At 38.4% G+C, this 21,514-nt stretch overlaps 1 protein-coding gene and 1 long non-coding RNA gene across 2 annotated transcripts; both read right to left on the bottom strand.

The window, feature by feature from the left end:
- Positions 1–1,665: 1,665 nt before the first annotated feature.
- Positions 1,666–4,782, bottom strand: LOC148212317 (uncharacterized). Its single transcript, XM_088121905.1, has one exon. The coding sequence runs from the start codon at positions 4,139–4,141 to the stop codon at positions 2,546–2,548; it is 1,596 nt and encodes a 531-aa protein (XP_087978031.1). The 5' UTR covers positions 4,142–4,782; the 3' UTR covers positions 1,666–2,545.
- A 10,962-nt stretch (positions 4,783–15,744) lies between these two features.
- On the bottom strand, positions 15,745–18,119 carry LOC148212316 (uncharacterized). The gene is made up of 3 exons (XR_015789893.1): positions 17,422–18,119; positions 17,296–17,330; positions 15,745–16,083 (listed from the first exon to the last, which is right to left on the bottom strand). It is a non-coding gene; the product is annotated as an uncharacterized LOC148212316 (long non-coding RNA).
- Between the last annotated feature and the right edge of the window lie 3,395 nt (positions 18,120–21,514).

Below are 21,514 nucleotides of genomic sequence, written 5' to 3'. Positions count from 1 at the left end.
AAATTATGGCAATCAAACACGAACTCCACTTCTTTCTCCCATTGAATGTACGCTTCCGGATCAGTCTTACCATAGAACTTCGGAAGTTTTAATTTGATGTTTCCCAAGTTTCGATCAACTTGAGCATTCGCTCGTGGGGCTCTTTGGAAATTATGATAGCCTCTTCCCCGGCCTCTCCCTCGATCTAAGCCACGACCAACGTGCCTATCACCCCCTCTTGGAGCCGCTAAAACTGTAGCTTGATCGTCCTCCCAATGATCGGATCCATCACCTTCATACTCATCCTCATCCATAACACGTGGTGGTGGAGGTGGTGGAACTCTCTCCTGAGCTTGGTTTTGAGTCTCCAACCTTCCTATCCGTTCTGTCAATGCCTCCATGCTACGAATCATTCGTTCAACAGTTCCTTCTAGCGCCTCTCTCCTCCGGGCATCAGAAATATTGCCTTCATCTCCAAGATTAGCCATGCTGTAAAAACAAAATAGAGTGACAAGAAATGGACCTCACAAGCACTCCCTCACTAATTCACTCGTTAGTGAAGTTCACTCGTGTTTAACCCTCAACACTCAAAATAATGTATCGCTCCCTTACAATCTCTCCCTCACAACTTAGTACACTCTTATGCACTTCAAACAAATCGGTAAGTGAGTCTAGCAAAGTTAAAAGCTATGTGCATTTCAAGTGGTTTAGACAGCACATAAGAACTCAAACAAGAGTGTGATTTTGGGAGTAACCCGAATAACAACAAAGAAACAAGTTAAGAAAAAAAAAAAATAATGGACAGAGTTATAATGGAAGCTAGAAAGAAAAAGAAAGTAGAGTTAAAGATAAAGATGGTTGGGAATTGAGCAACAAGAAAGTAGCATGAGATTTCAATGCAAGGCTACACAAAGAAGTAATGACAAATGGGGTCTTCTATGCTTTTTCCTCTTTATTTATTTTTTTTTATCAGTTATGGATCAGCAAAAGCACAATAATGCTAACAATAAATGCTTTCACGTTCAGTTTTTTTTTTTTTTTTTTTTTGGAATCAATCAGCAAAGTTCACGAATTTCACCACTAAGCAAGTCGAATTAGAAGACTTCAAAGAAGACAGATTTGTAGATAAGACCCAGATCTATAATAATGCAGAGAACGAAAATTGGAAAAGATGAACGAAATTGATACTTTTTTTTTTTATTTTGTAATTTTAGACAGAATGCTAATATGCTTAGATATAATAAAACATAAGCAAATGAATAAGGAATTCAAAGAATATGCAAGGAAACATATATCCGATCAAAGAGCCTAATGCTCTGATACCAAAATGTTAAGAAACCCTTGAGAGTTGGATCTAAGAACCTTGCTAACGAACAAGACCCATAGAACTCAATCCCAAAAACCCCGAAAACAAGTATGGAATCAACCCAAGGAAAAGTTTTAGAACGGATTACCTTGATGATCAATATCAAGAGTAGAGAAAACTTGTTTCTAAACTCGTGATTCGAATCACTCCACAAGGGGTATGATCAACACCGCTTGAATGATCCTAACATGCAAATTCTAAAGACACAAGAAATTGCACAAGAAATGGGAGATAAATCTCTCAACCAAGCTAATGAGAAAACTCACTTTTCATTCAACTTCAAATTGTGTTACAACAAGACATCTCAAGGCTATATATAGCCATCCTAACAAGCCATATGAAAAGTCTCAAGCAAATGAAAAGACTTGTAACTTACAAGAAATGAAAAGACTTGTAAATGAAAAGACATAACTTACGAGAAATGAAAAGACAAGCAAATGAAAAGGTTAAGAACATGGAAAGCCAACCAAAATAATTGCAATCCCGTCCATAATGAGGGATGTGAGTGTTTGACTTGGTTTTTGAATTGAATGAGTTGACTTTGACTTGTCTTGATGGAGTTGACTTTGACCTTGACCAAGTGGACTTTAACTTGCCATAAAAACACTTAAAAATGCATAACTTGCACCAAATTGAAGTGCATAGTTCTAACTTCTTGCACATCTTCCTTTATTTCTCTTGTCGAGTTCAAGAACGCTTGGACACGAAGTAGCAATGCTTGTTGAAGTTTCCTAGCTCTCGATCTTGTAATCGGTCCATGAGGCATAACAACGGTAGCTCCTTGGTTCATATCACATGAGCTAACAATTCATCCACTTGCCTTTGAATTTCTTTGGCTTCAGTAGGATTAGTCCTATAAGCTGGTCGGTTAGGTATGGTAGCACCTGGAATGAAGTCAATCTTATGCTCGATGCCACGAAGTGGTGGCAATTCCTTGGGCATCTCCTCGAGAAACAAGTCCTCAAATTCCTGTAAAAGAGAAACAAAAATACTAGGCAAGGAGGTGTTAAGCTCGTTAGTAAGAAAACAAGACCCTTTGTACAAAAGTACAAGAACAGTCCGTTTCGCCATTAAAACATTCCTAACCTCACTTGAACTAGCATACAAGCTCACCGTTTTGGCTTTTCTCTCATTTTTCCCACTAGGCTGATTGCTACTCCCTTGCTTTTCACTCAAACTCTTTTTTTCTCTCAACTCATTTTATTTTGTTTCTTTTTCACTTTTTGCTTTTGCATCAGCCTCTTGCCTCTTCTTTTCAAGTTTGCATTGATCAACATGCACATCTTTTGGTGACAAAGGTACAAGAGTAGTTTTTCTTCCATGATGAGTAAAAGAATAGCGATTGGCATACCCATCATACATTACCCGACGGTCAAATTGCCAAGGTCTACCCAACAATATATCCCCGGCATGCATAGGTACAACATCACACAAAACATCATCAACATATTTTCCAATAGCAAAAGAAACAAGAGCTTGTCTACTCACCTTTACCTCCCCACAATCACTCAACCATTGAAGTTTATATGGTCTAGGATGTGGTTTTGTCTCTAAGTTAAGCCTCTTGACCAGAATAGAACTTACAACGTTGGTACAACTACCACTATCAATAATCACATTACAAGGCACAGTTTGGACAAGACACCTAGTGTGAAATAAGTTCTCTCGTTGGTCTAGGCCATCCTCCTTAATTTGAGTACTGAGAGCTCTCCTAGTGACTAAGGACATATGTGTAGGGTCCTCTTCACTATACTCCTCACTCTCACATTCACCATTGTCGTCCTCTTCTACCTCATCTTCCTTCTCATCTTCTGTTACAAACTCTCCTTCTCTAATTATCATAGTTCTTCTATTAGGGCAGTCTCGACTGTAATGTCCCACTCCTTGACATTTCCAACATTTAATATCCCGATTTCTCACATTAGGTTCATCAACTTTCTCTTTCCCCTTCTTGGAACTCTCTCCTTTCTCAAACTTTTCTTTTGGTTTCTCATATGCCTCTCGATTTCTAAGTTTAGAATCAGCACTCTTACTATCCGTTTTCCATGTAGAAGATGAATGGGAAAAGGGCTTAGTAGAATACCTTTGAGATCGCCTTTGGAGCTGCTTCTCAATTTTGATGGCAAGGTGCAACATCTCTTCGATGTTAAAGTAAGGTTGTAGATCAACCTTATCCACAATCTCCTTGTTTAAGCCATTAAGAAACCGTGCCATGAGATTCTCCATGTCCTCTTCAAGATCCAGCCGATTCATCAACGTATCCATCTCCTTGTAATAGTCCTCCACAGACTTACTACCTTGTCTCAACACTTGGAGCTTTTGCGCTGTGTCCCTGTGGAAATGTCTAGGAACAAATCGCCTCCTCAACAACTCCTTGAACTCATACCATGAATCGATTGGCGCTTCAAGGTTTCGTCTCCTAATTGACATTAATTTGTCCCACCATGTTACTGCATAATCTTTGAATTGAGCAAGACATAGTCGTACCTTCTTTTCTTCACTGAAATTATGGCAATCAAACACGAACTCCACTTCTTTCTCCCATTGAATGTACGCTTCCGAATCAGTCTTACCATAGAACTTCGGAAGTTTTAATTTGATGTTTCCCAAGTTTCGATCAACTTGAGCATTCGCTCGTGGGGCTCTTTGGAAATTATGATAGCCTCTTCCCCGGCCTCTCCCTCGATCTAAGCCACGACCAATGTGTCTATCACCCCCTCTTGGAGCCGCTAAAACTGTAGCCTGATCGTCCTCCCAATGATCGGATCCATCACCTTCATACTCATCCTCATCCATAACACGTGGTGGTGGAGGTGGTGGAACTCTCTCTGAGCTTGGTTTTGAGTCTCCAACCTTCCTATCCGTTCTGTCAATGCCTCCATGCTACGAATCATTCGTTCAACAGTTCCTTCTAGCGCCTCTCTCCTCCAGGCATCAGAAATATTGCCTTCATCTCCAAGATTAGCCATGCTGTAAAAACAAAATAAAGTGACAAGAAATGGACCTCACAAGCACTCCCTCACTAATTCACTCGTTAGTGAAGTTCACTCGTGTTTATCCCTCAACACCCAAAATAATGTATCGCTCCCTTACAACCTCTCCCTCACAACTTAGTACACTCTTATGCACTTCAAACAAATCGGTAAGTGAGTCTAGCAAAGTTAAAAGCTATGTGCATTTCAAGTGGTTTAGACAACACATAAGAACTCAAACAAGAGTGTGATTTTGGGAGTAACCCGAATAACAACAAAGAAACAAGTTAAGAAAAAAAAATAATGGACAGAATTATAATGGAAGCTAGAAAGAAACGAAAGTAGAGTTAAAGATAAAGATGGTTGGGAATTAAGCAACAAGGAAGTAGCATGAGATTTCAATGCAAGGCTACCCAAATAAGTAATGACAAATGGGGTCTTCTATGCTTTTTTCTTCTTTCTTTCTTTTTTTTTTCCAGTTATGGATCAGCAAAAGCACAATAATGCTAACAATAAATGCTTTCACGTTCAGTTTTTTTTTTTTTTTTTTTTTTTATAAATCAATCAGCAAAGTGCACGAATTTCACCACTAAGAAAGTCGAATCAGAAGACTTCAAAGAAGACAGATTTGTAGATAAGATCCAGATCTATAATAATGCAGCAGACGAAAATTGGAAAAGATGAATGGAATTGATACTTTTTTTTTTGTAATTTTTTGACAGAATGCATATGCTTAGATATAATAAAACATAAGCAAGGAACACAGAATTCAAAGAGATAAATGCAAGGAGACATATATCCGATCAAAGAGCCTAATGCTCTGATACCAAAATGTTAAGAAACCCTTGAGAGTTGGATCTAAGAACCTTGCTAACGAACAAGACCCATAGAACTCAATCCCAAAAACCCCGAAAACAAGTATGGAATCAACCCAAGGAAAAGTTTTAGAACGGACTACCTTGATGATCAATATCAAGAGTAGAGAAAACTTGTTTCTAAACTCGTGATTCGAATCACTCCACAAGAGGTATGATCAACACCGCTTGAATGATCCTAACATGCAAATTCTAAAGACACAAGAAATTGCACAAGAAATGGGAGATAAATCTCTCAACCAAGCTAATGAGAAAACTCACTTTTCATTCAACTTCAAAAATTGTGTTACAACAAGACATCTCAAGGCTATATATAGCCATCCTAGCAAGCCATATGAAAAGTCTTAAGCAAATGAAAAGACTTGTAACTTACAAGAAATGAAAAGACTTGTAACTTACAAGAAATGAAAAGACTTGTAAATGAAAAGACATAACTTACGAGAAATGAAAAGACAAGCAAATGAAAAGGTTAAGAACATGGAAAGCCAACCAAAATAATTGCAATCCCGTCCATAATGAGGGATGTGAGTGTTTTACTTGGTTTTTGAATTGAATGAGTTGACTTTGACTTGTCTTGATGGAGTTGACTTTGACCTTGACCAAGTGGACTTTAACTTGCCATAAAAACACTTAAAAATGCATAACTTGCACCAAATTGAAGTGCATAGTTCTAACTTCTTGCACATCTTCCTTTATTTCTCTTGTCGAGTTCAAGAACGCTTGGACATGAAGTAGCAAAGCTTGTTGAAGTTTCCTAGCTCTCGATCTTGTAATCGGTCCATGAGGCATAACAACGGCAGCTCCTTGGTTCATATCATCTGGTCGATGTTATTTCGACAACTCTGTTCTCATCGATATTAATTCGACAACTCTATTCTGGTGGATATTAATTCGACAACTTTGTTCTGGTCGATATTAATTCGACAACTTTGTTCTAGTCGATATTAATTCGACAACTCTGATAGAAGCTTCTGATTGAGATTGACTGGTATTATTGATGGGTAACCACATATGTTCTGTAGACTACCCAAGTAATACATCTTTCCACATTGGAATGAAAGTTTTGATTGAAAGAAAGTTTGTTTTGAAGGATTTGAAGCTTGATCGAATGAAAGTTTGTTTCGAATGAATGGAATATTGTTTTCAATCATTAAAGTTTGTTTTTATTGACTGGAAATTTTGTCTTATTTGAAGACTTTGTTTCCGAAAATCTAGTTTATTTTGAAAGTTTTGAAAATTGTACTAAATATTTTAGAGGACTTTATAAGTTTTGATCTGTTCGTATTTTTGTTTACGAATGTTTTGAAAGAAAAATGAATTTCGAAATTCAATATGGAAATTGCTTATTGAGTATTTTTGTACTCATTTTTGTTTAAATGTTTTACAGATGAAGGATTGAATGATCATTCACATTCCAGAATGTGAAGTTTATCGTTATGGCATGAGTTTTAAAATCTTCCTATTTAGTTAAGTTAGTTTAGAGAAATTCTGTAAGGAAATTGCTTTTTCTGAATAATTTTAGTTCTCAAAGTTTCTTGAAAATTACGTTTCCGCATTATTGTTAGTCTAATTGTATTGGAAAATTCGGGTTGTTACAAATACCAAAAAGATTAGAGAGATAAAAATCGTTGAATTTGGGACTGTGTTGTCTCAGCGGTTGTAGGATTTTCCAGAAAATGGTGCTGACAAAAAACTTGATAACTCCTAAACCACATATCGAAAATTATCAATTATGTACTTTCTGGAAATCTAACTCAGAGATCTTTCAAATGACACCAGTTTCACTCAATTTGGACATTGGAGCAAAACGTTATGGATTTTTTAAATCGGCTCTCGGGTTTGGCTCTCTGCAGGTTTCTCTCAAATTATGGGGTTCGAAGAAAAATTGATAATTTTGACTATGAGGCTCGAATTAAAGGGAAACTTACTTGTTGGAAAGCTTTTGAAGTGCTGAACACAACAAACAACTTTTAAACACTTTAAGAAATTTTTTAAATAAAAATTTCTTATGCAAGAATGATAGATCAAAAGGCACGCAAAAGACAAGAACAATTGATGATATTTATTTTTTGTATGGTTTTCGAATAAGGGAAAGTAAAGAAAAAGACAAGGAATTTAAAGACGGAAAAATAACATATATCCATGTCTAGAGCGCAAGCTCTGATGCCAAATGATACACGACAACCCAAGCGTATTAGACTTCTCGAGCCACAAGCCACTTGAATCCAATCGTATAGATGGTTTCAACCTGAACGGCTAAGAGTTAGAGGGATTACCTCTGCAGTCGTTACCTTGAGCAGGCATAATACTCACTATGCTCAAATCCAAAAACAGTCCACGAGTTTGGTGACCAACCAACCAAGCATGCTCCGAGGGTAAAAATATAGATTCTTAAGTTGAACCACACAAAGAAAAACGATATTGTTTTTGGGGGAGTGAGGGTTGAGACACGGCAAGGGGTGAGAAAAACTCTCACTTTTCTATTCAATATCAATCAAAGTTGTGAAATACAATACGGGTGCAAGGGTATTTATAGCCTAAGGCTCATGACCTTTACAAGGAATGTATGAACTAAAAATAAAAATAAAACAAATAAAAAGAAAGATATTTTCCTTAAATTGTCAACTTGCTAATAAACTAAGGGAATCATTTCTTAAAACTAATTTTGATAAAAATCAAATAAACCAAAGGAAAAATCAAATAAAAGATCTTGCCTAAAATTAATTAAAACAAATCTCATAGTTATTTTAAAAAAAAATTAGGAATAGGGAATTTCTTAAAATGTTTAAGAGTGGGCAGTAAGACATTATTTTTGGCACCAAAGTGAGGTGGCACCCATGGAATAGTGGCTGTGTGACACACACATGGGTGTAGGTGCAAGGTTAGTGCGCGTTGGGTATGGGCTAGTGAGCTGTGCAGGGGCGTTGGCACGACAGGTGGTCGTACGGGTGGCATAGCATAGGTGTGTGCATGAAGCAGGTGGGCGCGCACTGGAATGCTTGGAAGCACCTGGGGTCATGTTGATGGGCGAGGTGTTTGGGTTAGGCGGCAGGGCAGGAGCGCGCAGTACAATCGTACGGCATGCGCACGGCTGGGCGTTGGCGGTTGGTGGGCAGACTTGGCAAGGGAAGGCGGCGAGGCAGGGTGCGTGTGTGGTAGGACGTAAATCCCGTAGTGGAAACGACGACGTTTGTTGTTGAATTTTTACGAACAAAAAAACCCACAAAAACAAAGAGAAAAATATAGGGGAAATTTACTTTGAAGAACATTTCTTCAAGTAATCACCAACCAAACACCACCAAGTGATATTCCTTGCTATGTCTCCGGCGAGGACCTTTGCTTGTGGGAGTTTTTGTTTGGAAGCAAAAGAAAATTAGAGAGAGATCGAGGTAGTGAGAAATTCCATGGATAAACTCTGATTTTGTTTCTTGTTTTGCAGAACTCTTCAACAAAACAAGAATGACATGGGGAGTTACCCCACGTCAAAACCAATCCCCCACTCCCCTGCAATTATGCACTAAAGGGTTTTATTTAATTTAATATTAATGTTAATTAAATTAATATTAATGAATTAATTATTAATCTAATTAACAATTAATTAATTAATATATATATTAAGTAAATAAATAATTAACACTTAATTATTTAGTATCATAATAGAATCATATTCTAAAGCATTTCTCTCGTATAACCTATAGTTGTAATGTACATCTTATGCACATTATTTTTAACCTAGAGTTTTAATATGAATCATATTCATATTAATTTTTATTTGAATCTCATCCAAATAATTTCTCCCATAATATATACTTTTAATGACCTATATATGATAATGTATCAATATAAATAATCCCTTGAGTACTTTGAACATTTCAAATTCTTCCAAAGAAACTTGATCCTCGTTTTATCCATTGTGAGCTAGCAAGCGGAACTAATGGACCTACAGATCAGAAGCTCCAACGATACAAGATGAATCGATCAAACTCATTAACCGAGTCACTCCAGTAAAGACCCGCAGCTGTACTCTTCTCACTGTAAAATGTTTTTAGTCCACAGATATACGACCATTAATGGGAAGTCAATCCTTCACGAGTGCTCGTAATTCAAGCTGGCTCAAATTACCGTTTGGCCCATGAGTTACATCTTGCTTCTTATATACCACAGCTCCTCTAATGAACAACCCGGTTATGGTCCGACCAATAACCAGATGTCCCTCTCGACCCAGTGAGAGGGTGGGGCCCCTTGTTCAAGTCACGAAGTCAAAATTTAAGAGAACACTCATCTACTTCCCTAAAATTGGCGAGGAGTGAATTGCATCTTGTGAAGTTATGTTCCCAGCTCCCCACTCGGTCTCATCCCCAAAATGGTAGGAATGTTGAGTCGGAGACTCGAGCACTCTCACCCATACAAATCAAAGGATGAGCACTCACGGGCACGACTCCATAACTCACTCAGGATTGAGAATGAGTTGTCTGGTCATCCTATGAAATAGAAATATGTTAGTTAACGACGTTATATATAAAAATTTGCTATTTCGCGATCCAGACTTATACAAACTCATGGTATAAGATACCCTCACTCATATGTCTCCACACGAACGACCTAGATCGGGTCGTCTGTAACATTTACAAAGTAGACTATATCCATAGTGTTGCCAGGATAAGGGACCCAACCTTATCCATATACTATAGACCATTTAGGTTATTCTTGGGACATTATCCACTTGTATATCGATGGTATATCAAATAAATATCTAGTATACATACAGTTCCGGTTACATGACAATAACCTTAGATGTTTAGTTTATTGGATTAGATAATTGCAATAAGTTCAACAACAAATTGATTGAATATAACTTTATTGAATACAAATTTGTTTTCACATAAATACAAACTACAAGTTTAGGGCAACACAACCAACAGCGCGGGGCTGGGCGTTTACAACAATGGGCGATTGCGCACGGCAAGCGAACACTTGGCATGGGTGCTGCCTTGTGAGGTTAGTGGAAAAGGTGGGCGTGCATGGCATAGGGCTAGCGTGAGGTGCGCGTGGGCATGTACGAGGGTGATCCGTTGTGCTTTTATTCCGATTAATGTCTCTTGTCAGTTTGTCCATTCGTCATTCTTCTGAGGTGCTCGGTCGTAGACCAGATTTTTCTGAAACGGCCCTGCCTGTTTTGTTGAGATTTTGCTTCAAGCGAATCTTGTTGAACAGCATGTGTCGAGGCCCTAGTTTACTTGGACTAATAAGCAGTTGGGAGATGGTTTGATTTTGAAGTGGCTTGATCGTATTTTAGTCAATCCGATATGGTTGTTGGCTTTATTCCAATTTCTTAGGTGCAGGTCCGAGAGTGGGGGGTTTCTGATCATTGCCCTCTTATTTTTTCTATTGGTGCCATTGTTTCGAGGCGTCAGCTTTCTTTTCGGTTTCTTGATTACTGGGTTGCCGATCCACACTTTTTATCGTCCGTTTGGGCTACGTGGAAATCGTATCCTCAGGTTTCTCCTATTGTGAGATTTGGGGTTAATCTTCGGGTGCTGAAGCTTGTGTTGCAGCAATTAAGCCATCATATAGGTGTTGTTCAAAAGGCGTTCAGGAGACGCGTGTCCGGATGATTGTTGCCCAAGCTTTGCTCTTACAGGATCCATCTTCTGAGTCCGCTCAGGAGGAGGAGAGGTTCACCACTCGTGATTTATGGGTTTGGGCTGGGAAGGAGGAGGAGTCACTACGTCAAAAGTCCTAGGTCCAGTGGTGTCTTTGGGTGAGCATTACCAAGTGGAGGAAAAATAAATTCGGGCACAATTTCGACAAACCAAGTGATTGGGTTTGGAAGCACTTTTGGAAGGAACGAAGAATTTGTCCAAGTCCAAACATAAGAAGACTAAGAAGGATGATATTACATGAAGACTTCAAGATTGCACTTGAAGGAAGTCAAAAAGTGGTGTTAACTCAAAGAAGGCAAACAAGAAAGGGCCATAGAAATTTTCAAGAAGAAAGAAGTGACATGTCCAACGAAGAAAATCATAAATCTTCAAGCTCCAATATACAACTCACAAGGTAAGGAACAAGTTGTTAAGGCTTATCATTGGACTAACTTGATTCGTTTTGATGAAGGAAATGAAAACCTTGATTTGAGGACAAATCCTTTTAAAGAAAGGGGGGATGATACGAATCCATTTGTGACCAATTACATATATCAAAGGAGCAATTATTACAAGAAAGGCAAGGAAGATTCAAGAGGCTTTCACACTGCACCTTCAAAAGCTTGTTAATGCACAAGAACCAACAAAGAGTTTTGAGCCCGAATTTATTCATAATGTTACTTCAATGAGTCAAGAAGAGAATGGAGCAAAGATGGCACCGGAAAAGTTGTCTATTTTGAGACATGGCACGGAGGACAAAAAAAGTGTGCAGATTCGTGAACAGGTGCCTTTGCAGATTGCACCTCTTTGGAGTTTGTGAAGTCAAAAGTTGTCAAACCATATCCAAATGTGAAGCGCCTCCTACAGCACATAGATAAGACCATTTGAAGCATGACTACGTTTTCTGATCCGCATTTAAGTGTCTAGAATGATGTGCAATCAAGTTTTAATTTGCATGTCTTATTTTCTACAATTTGCATTAAGTAGTATTTTGAAAAACTTTTGGTGTTCTTATGTTGAACGACCATTTGGCCTATTTAAAGGCTTGTAATGCTCTTGTTATGGATAACTTAAGATTAAAACATATTGAAATTCAAGAACTTTTGTTCCTTAACACTTTTGGTGTTGCTTCTTTCAAATCTTGCTTTAGGTTTGATGTTAAATAGATTCATTGGATTAGTCTCGATCAAGCTAATTCTGGAGTGAGTCGTCTTAGGATCTAGGAGTGACCATCGTAGATTCTAAGTCCGATCTAAGAGTGATTCATCTTCTAACCTTACTCTTGGTTGGAATCATTCGGTAAGTTAGTCGTTTTTGTGAATGTTTGCAAGGATCCTAGAAGGACCTCTAGCTTTGTAAACCCGAGCAACCTTGGCGCTTATCAACACGAACGCGTGCATTCGATCTTCTTTTAGAATTACAACAATGAAAAGACATATAAGCATGATTAAAATGAAGTTAGTGAGACATACCTTTAAAGACACCTCTTCAATGTAGACACCAACGCCACCACAAAGATTTCATCGCTATCCTCTGAATATTAAGATCTCGATTTGTGGGAACCGTCTAATAATTGAAATGGAAACTGAGAACTCGAAAGAGAGACTTTCTCGTTGAAGTATCAGAAACTCAACCAATCGATGTTCGGGCGATTGAAAGGGAATGAGAGAGCCTCCCTTTTATAGGGAAGGAGGAGTGAGGGGGAAGTCACCACTTCCCCACTCAGTTCCCCACTTCCCACCATTAATGGTGGAAAGTGGGAGGTTTTCCTCCCATTTTCCTTTTCCCTTTTTTCCCTTTTTTCCCTTTTCTTTTAATTAAAACTATTTTAATTAAAATAATAATTAATTAAATCTAATTTAATTAATTACAAAAAGAATTGTTAATATAATTAAATTAAATCTAATTTAATTTAACCACATTAATATATCACATTGATGTAATTAAATCATATTTAATTAAATTAAACTTAAATTAATCAACTATATTATAATCAAATTCTAATATCCATCTCTCTCATAATTTTGAATCTAATTCAAAATTAACTTTATATTATAATGTATCAACATACATTATATTAATTGCATCTCATACAATTATCATTAATTCCCTCTAACTAATTTGAACAATTCAAATTCTTTTCAAGACTAATTGTTCTTAACTATCCTTTACGAGCTAGCTAGAAGACCTAATGGACCTATAGTTCGGAAGCTCCACTGATACAAGATTAATTGATTAAACTCATTAACCATATTAATCAACATTTGTTAATTGTTGGTCACTCCACTAAAGACCCATAGTTGCACTTTTCTCACTGTAGAATATTTTGCGTCCATGGATTTTGACCATTAACGATAATCAATCCTTCACGAGTGTTCGTAACCACAGTTAGGTCAAATTATTGTTTTACCCCTGTGTTACATCTTATGCCTTAAGTACTGCTAATACTCTAATGAACAACCCGGTTATGGTCCAACCAATAACCGGAAGTCCCTCTCGGGCCAGTAAGAGGGTGGGGCCTATTGTTCAAATCACAAAGTCAGCACTTAAGAGAACACTTATCGACTTACCCTAAAGTCGAGAAGGAGTGAATTCCATCTTGTGTAGTTATGTTCCCAGCTCCCCACTGGGTCTTGTTCCCAAAATGGTAGGCATTTTGAGTCGGTGACTCGAGCCACTCTCACCCATACAAATCAAAGGATGAGCCCGAACAGGCAGGAGTCCATAATTAACTCACTCTAGATTGAGATCGAGTTACATGGTCATCCTATTGAAATATAAATCTATTAGTTAACGGTGTTACAGCTAAAGATTAATTATTTTGTGGTTCTCATTCGTGGTCCCCACACGCAATTAATTAATCTATACAATGAGTTTGTATAGGATACCCCCACTCGCATGTCTCCACACGAATGACTTGGATCAAGTCATTTGTAATTATTACAAAGTGGGCCGTATCCATAGTGTTACCAAGGTAAGGTACCCAACCTTGTCCATGTACTATAGACCCTTTAGGTTAATACTGGAACATTATCCACCTGTATATCAAATATATATTGTATATATATACACTGTATATCTGTTATATACTGTTCCAGTTACATGATATAACCGCGAATGTTAGTCTATTGGATTTGGGTTAATGCAATTCTATCAATAACAACTTTATTGAATGAATATTTGTTTTATGTTTACAAATCACGAGTTTAGGGCATAAAACCCAACAGGTATCATTTTAACAAGGGTATTCCTCGCTGTGTGCTTAAAGTGGATCGCATAAAGCATATGACTCAATGTATTGGAATTTTCTGTTTCGTCTTTTATTGGCTATTGAAACTCCGGATCGGTTCGTTGGATCAGAGCTTGCATTTTACATCTTCTATGTTCTCGATTTTTTTTAATGTTGCACTTAAAGGCTTTTCTCCAGGTCGTTTTGGTCTGCGTCAGGGGGGCCCTCTTTCTCCCTATCTTTTTGTTATGGCTATGAAGGTGCTATCTAGTATGCTCAATAGGCCGCAGTTGGGTTTCTGGTATCATCGAGAGTGTGATAGGGTTGGCTTGACTCACTTATGTTATGCGGATGACTTAATGATTTTTTCGCAGGGGATGTTGCCTCTTTATCCTTTATTAATGAATCTTTGGCTTCATTTAAGGAGTTGGCGAGTCTTATTGCCAATACTCGGAAAAGTTTGTTAAATTAGGCAGGCCTTTCTATTAAGGAGGTGCAGGAGTTGGCTGCCTTTTTAGGGTTTCCGGTGGCTTTGCTACCAGTACGTTATCTTGGGGTCCCGCTCTTTTCGCGTCAGCTGTCCTATAGTGATTGTAAGCCCCAGCTGGAGAGAATTGTCTCTCGTATTCGAAATTGGTTGGCTTGTGTTTTTCGTTTGCTGGTCACTTGCAGCTCATTGGCTCGATTTTGTAGAGTTCTAAGTATATTGGGCCTATGTGTCTGTTCTTCTATCTCGTGTTGTTCATGAGGTGGAGTGGATTCTTCGTTCCTTCTTATGGAATGGGAGCGAGAGTGGCGGGCGGTCGGGGGCTAAGATGGCTTGGTCTGAGGTTCGTCTTCCTTTGTAGGAGGGTGGTTTGGGTGTGCGTCATTTGGCCTATTTGGAATTCTACCACTATAATGATGCTGCTTTGGCTTCTTATTACGTGGGCTGGATCTCTTTGGATGGCTTGTGTGGAGGCTTATATTCTCTAGAGGGATTGAATTTTGACTATTCGTGCTTCGCCTCTGTTTTCTTGGTGTTGGCAGGATATTATTTCTGTCTGGGATGCTTTTTGGCCTCTACTCGGCTTACAAGGACATGGTAAGCGTTGCTTTATGTGGCATGACGCTTGGTTTTGGGGGGTCCGATTTATCCGAAGTTTGGTGATCGGATTATCTCTCATGCTATCAGCTTGCAATTGGTGAAGGTTGCTTATTTTCTATTTCCCGATGGTTCGTGGCACTGGCCTCAAGGGTCGGTTGAGCTTCGACAGTTCGTCTCTGAGACTTCATCTGTGTCGGTTTTTGTTTGGAGGGATGATTTGCCCATTTGGGTTCCGTCACTGTCTGGTCTCTTCTCGGTGTGGAGTGCAAAGGGTGTGTTGCGGCCGACCCGACCTCCTGTTCTTTGTTTTCTTTGGTTTGGTTTGATGGGAGTATTTTGAAGCATTCCTTCATTTCTTTGTTGGTAGTGCGTGATTGGCTTGCTACAAGGGAGCTTATGTCGTTGAGACTCTTTTGTTCCTGCTTCCTGTGTGTTTTTTGCTATCATTGTAACGCCCCAGGATTTTATATAACATCCTAGGCAACGCTAAATAATTCACCTGGCTAACCTTAACTCTAAACACGAGATAAGCAACTCCCTGGGAAAATAATTTAAATGAAATAAAGCTTCCACTCCCATACATTCTATCAGAAATATAAATGTCATAAACTGTCAGGACTTCACCCTCCGTGCGCAAATTAAAAACAACAACATCTCATATTCGCCTCAGTGGCAAAAATTCTTAAATAAATAAAAACAACCGTACACCTAAACTCCAACGACAACAGTGATGCGTTTACCAGCAGCATCCATAACAAATAAAGTAGTTCTAAAGAATACAAAATTTCCTCTGCGGTTCACACCTAGCGATAACATAAATCTCAATGCTACTCGTACCCAACGACCCTTCCCTCTATCCTCACTAACTAAGCTAGTGATCCTTCCTCGGTCAAGCCCTCTCCACGTCATCACCGCGGTCGACCCTGTTCGTACCTGAAAACATATAAGGGTAAAAAGGGGATGAGTAAATAAGGTATTCCGTAAGTAGCACTTCTTAACTAACACAAAAATCATGCTCACAGTCACGGCATAAAGAATAAAACGATAGCAAGGCAATCAAATAAGCAGTGAGAGATATAGCAAACAATAACTAAACATTTACATACAACAACCTTGCGTCGGAACTACCAAGACCACATCCCATGATTCACTAGCCCTTGTCTCATGGTACTAAACCTTCCTCTACACCCCCATGTGTTACTCCCCGCTTAACTTCTCGAGGCATGACGGCTCTTGACTTTTATTCCCAAGTCACCGTACCCCCTCCTTTTCCAGTACTTGATGTTCGACCTTGCCATTTATTCCCAAGGCCAAGCACCACTACTTCGCAAACACCACTCTACTTTTATCCCTCAAGCCTAACTCCTCGAGTCGCATTGACCCTTGATATTTATCCCCAAGGCCTCAATACTCCTCTACAGAAACATGACGTTCGGCCTTGCCATTTATTCCCAAGGCCTGAACTGTGCACCGGTCCTTGCCGTTTATTCCCAAGGTACCGATGGCTTCCCAGCGTATTGGTCCTTGACATTTATCCCCAAGACCCCAATACACGTTTACAGAGATTTGACGTTCGGCCTTGTCATTTATTCCCAAGGCCACTACTCAGGGCTTTGAACCTCCAAGCGATTTATATGCATTTTTTTCCAGGTCAGAACACCCGTGGTTAACGGACTATCAACCCGTCCCTTTACGCTTCACCCTCCACCACTTCACTAACCCTTCCATGACCACCTACAAGTAAAACTCCCACATTCTAAATCACTACACCGTTTACAAGCAGGCTGTTCCACGTAATAAACAAAATACATCCAACAGCTCACAACCAGAGCAATATGAATTAAATTATCGGTATAACCACGCTAGCATTTCATTTACATCCCATTTGCAAAACGTCATGAGCCAGTTACTTCTAACTACAATAGTTCAGAACCTCCTAGTCACCTACAACAATAAGAGTAGGAAGCATGTTTCCTCAAAAGTATTCAATAATAGAAAGACGGCAACAAGATCGCTAGAAATCCACAAATCAAACTAACAAGCCCTACATGCTCATTTAAATGATTTTAACAAGAAAAAAAATAGCATCAAAACCATTCCGTTAACGCTAAATAACGCACGCACTCGCCCCCTGGTGCTACTTACTCAACCACGTCTTTAAGTTTGCGTCGATCTCACACCTAAGCACCAAAAACAGAAAAAATACAACAATTTAAATGTACTGTTCAGCCTTCGAAAAACGACTCTACGAGGGTTCAAAGGGCTCATTACCGCAAAACGACTTCGTGTAGGTGTGGGTAAATTAGATCTAGCTTGCAAAGGTGTGTTTAGCGTAAATCGGGCTTCGAATGGATGAAGATAATCGCCGAACACCACCAAAACACTGCTGTCCACGTTTTTGCAGCAGCGAAAAGTGCCCAAAACGACCTCCAACGGCTTCGTTTTGATGTCCGTTACTACAAAACAACTTCGCTTAGGTGTGGGTATTCCAAATCGATTTTCGTTTGGACGTGTGATATGAACCAAGGAGCTACCGTTGTTATGCCTCATGGACCGATTACAAGATCGAGAGCTAGGAAACTTCAACAAGCTTTGCTACTTCGTGTCCAAGCGTTCTTGAACTCGACAAGAGAAATAAAGGAAGATGTGCAAGAAGTTAGAACTATGCACTTCAATTTGGTGCAAGTTATGCATTTTTAAGTGTTTTTATGGCAAGTTAAAGTTCACTTGGTCAAGGTCAAAGTCAACTCCATCAAGACAAGTCAAAGTCAACTCATTCAATTCAAAAACCAAGTCAAACACTCACATCCCTCATTATGGACGGGATTGCAATTATTTTGGTTGGCTTTCCATGTTCTTAACCTTTTCATTTGCTTGTCTTTTCATTTCTCGTAAGTTATGTCTTTTCATTTACAAGTCTTTTCATTTCTTGTAAGTTACAAGTCTTTTCATTTGCTTAAGACTTTTCATATGGCTTGTTAGGATGGCTATATATAGCCTTGAGATGTCTTGTTGTAACACAATTTGAAGTTGAATGAAAAGTGAGTTTTCTCATTAGCTTGGTTGAGAGATTTATCTCCCATTTCTTGTGCAATTTCTTGTCTTTAGAATTTGCATCTTAGGATCATTCAAGCGGTGTTGATCATACCTCTTGTGGAGTGATTCGAATCACGAGTTTAGAAACAAGTTTTCTCTACTCTTGATATTGATCATCAAGGTAATCCGTTCTAAAACTTTTCCTTGGGTTGATTCCATACTTGTTTTCGGGGTTTTTGGGATTGAGTTCTATGGGTCTTGTTCGTTAGCAAGGTTCTTAGATCCAACGCTGCCCGTCGCACGCTGCCGCCGTCTGCCGCTGCCCAACGCCACGCGCCGCCGCTGCCCGTCGCACGCCGCTGCTGCCCGTCGCGCGCTGCCGCCGTCTGCCGCTGCCCAACGCCGCGCTGCTGTTTCCCGACGTCGCACCTGCTGCTGCCGACGCCCGCGCCTGCTGCTGTCCCGTCATCGGTGCTGCTTCGTCGGAGAAAGAAATCCGGATGGGGGTGGCTGGCGGCTTCAAACGAAAGGGAAGGGTGGAAGAAGATGAGGAAGGAGAACAAGGTGGGCTAGGGTTGTTTTGTTTTAATTCCCCTTTTCCTTTTGTTTTGCAACATAAACCCACTTGGGCTAGTTTCTTTTGTTTAAGGCCCATTTACCCAATCACTCCTTGTTAACAAAACCAATAATATAATTTCGTAGTTGATCCAATGGCCCAAAGCAAGTGTCACATAGCGGAATCCGTAATAAACCATAACTTAATAAATACTACACGCTACTAACTCACCACTAAATCTGTAACAATACACACTAGCCGAGATGCCACACTTAAATTAAATAAAGATCACTGATGAATCAAATAAAATAAAAAAAATGAAATAAATCAATAAATCAATAAATAAAATCCATTTTGTTATAAAATTTCCCGGAACTCGGGGCAAGCTAACCTGAGTAACGCGGGGCGTTACAATCATGGAGTCCTAGAATCATATTTTCTTTTAGTGTGCCTTTAGTTGGGATGTCTGGTATGGCATGATTGCTTAGGCTGATTCTTACCAACGGGTTTTATATTGGTCTACTGAACTTGCTTCGATTTGTGACATTAATACCGAAAAGTCTGCTTGTCATCCTGTGTGGTGCTTGGCATGGACTTTGACTGTTTCTTGAAAGCTAAGGTCTATTATCGTTGTATTACCTAGCCTGGGAGCTATTGTTTGAGCATCGATCCTATGTTTATCTCGATTAGGAATTTGTTTTGTTGATTTATTTATCTGTCTACTTGTCTTGTGTTTGTCCTTTTGGTGTTGTGCCTTGATCTCAGGTTGTGAGGTTCTCCTTTTTATTTTGTTTGTTTAATATAGTTACCTTTGCGCAAAAAAAAAAAGAAAAAAAAAGTGCTTTGTAATGCTATTTAGAAGAGTTACTAAATTCTTATGGGGTATTTATGAAATTAGTTTCTATTTTAATATTTCCTTAGCCTGTTGCTTAAAAGTGATTTTATTGGTCTATATTTGACTAAACCTTCTTGTGGTGACATAAGTCAAAGTGGATCTATGACCAAGACAATTACTATCAGTATTTGTTTGATTAATCTTTTTATGATGTTATTTGCCTATGTTTGTTGGAAATTTGTTTTGGTGGCATAAATGGTGATACTATTCTTTTGTTATTAATAAACGTTTGGATGTTCTTCAATTTGTGCTTATTTTCTAACATTTGATGTTTTGATATCACAATGATGTTTAAATGTTGCTTAGATTTGATAAGTTGATTCCTTTAAGAATAATTTGATTAATATATCCTTTTATGTATGTGGTTTATTGTGCTTAACCATTACAATTAATTTACTATTTGGAATTTTACTTGTCTTATGCAATATTTTATTAAATGAAAATTTTGTGAAATATTTTGATAATTTGTTGTATATTGATTGATCTACCATGATTGTCAAAGCGAGCATAGCAAAACAGTAATTGACATATATCTCCAACCGATCAGTTATGAGTTCGATCCCCCACCCCACATGATAAGTTTCGACCTGAATATATCGTGAGATGCCATGATTGAAGGGATGTGAATCCCGAAGCGGAAGCGGACCATTGTTCTTCATTTTTGAAAAACAAAACCAAAACTTACAAAAATGAAAACACAGGGGAAAAACTTGTTTTTCCTTACCTTTGAAGAACACTTCTTCAATTTGATTTCCTACGAACACCACCAGAGAATCTTTCTTGCTATCCTTTTAGGTCTCGGGATCGTGCTTGCGGGAGCACCGTTTGGAATGAGAGGGAGTATTGAGAGAGGGCTTGAGAGAGATTGGGAGTTAACCTTCTCTTGTTCTGTGTTCTCTATTAATTTTTGCAAAATGGCAAAAAGAAGAACAAACAAAAGTACCCCACTATCACTTAACTGTCCACTCCCCTGCAATTTTGCAGGGGAGTTAAATATTAATAATAATATTAATATTAATAATATATATATATATAATAAATATATATAAAATTATTAATTAATCATATTAATTAATAAATATTAATTAATTATTAATCTAATTAATAATTAATTAATATATATATATATATCAAATAATTAACACTTAATTATTTATCTCATAAATAGAATCATATTCTATAGCATTTCTCTCGTATAACCTATAGTTCTAATGTACATCTTATGCACATTTTTTTAACATATAGTTTTAATATAAATCTTATTCATATTAATTTTATTTGAATCTCATTCAAATAATCGCTCGCATAATATATAGTTTTAATTTAAAATTAACTATATATTATAATGTATCAATATACATATAAACCCTTAAGTAATTTGAACAGTTCAAATTGTTCGAAAACACTTGATCCTCGTTTTACCCGTTAGGAGCTAGCAAGGGGACCTAATGGATCTACAGATTAGAAGCTCCAACGATGCGAGATTAATCTGTCAAACTCATTGACCGAGTTAATCAACATTCGTTAACTACGGGTCATTCCACTAAAGACCCGCAGTTGCACTCTTCTCACTGCAGAATGTTTTTGTGTCCACGGATATACGACCATAAATGACAAGTCAATCCTTCACTAGTGCTCGTAACTCAAGTCGGGTCAAATTACCGTTTTACCCCTGAGTTACAACTTACTCCTTAAATACTATTGCTCCTCTAATGAACAACCCGGTTATGGTCCAACCAATAATCGGAAATCTCTCTCGGGCCAAATGAGACGGTGGGGCCCCTTGTTCAAGTCCCGGAGTCAGCATTTAAGAGAACACTCATCTACTCCCCTAAAGTCGGGAATGAGTGAATTCCATCTTGTAAAGTTATGTTATC

This window comes from Momordica charantia, assembly GCF_013281855.1.
Source record: "Momordica charantia cultivar OHB3-1 chromosome 3 unlocalized genomic scaffold, Mcharantia_2.0 BLBB01000003.1, whole genome shotgun sequence".
NCBI lineage: Eukaryota > Viridiplantae > Streptophyta > Magnoliopsida > Cucurbitales > Cucurbitaceae > Momordica > Momordica charantia.
This window is presented reverse-complemented; position numbering and strand designations above follow the sequence as displayed.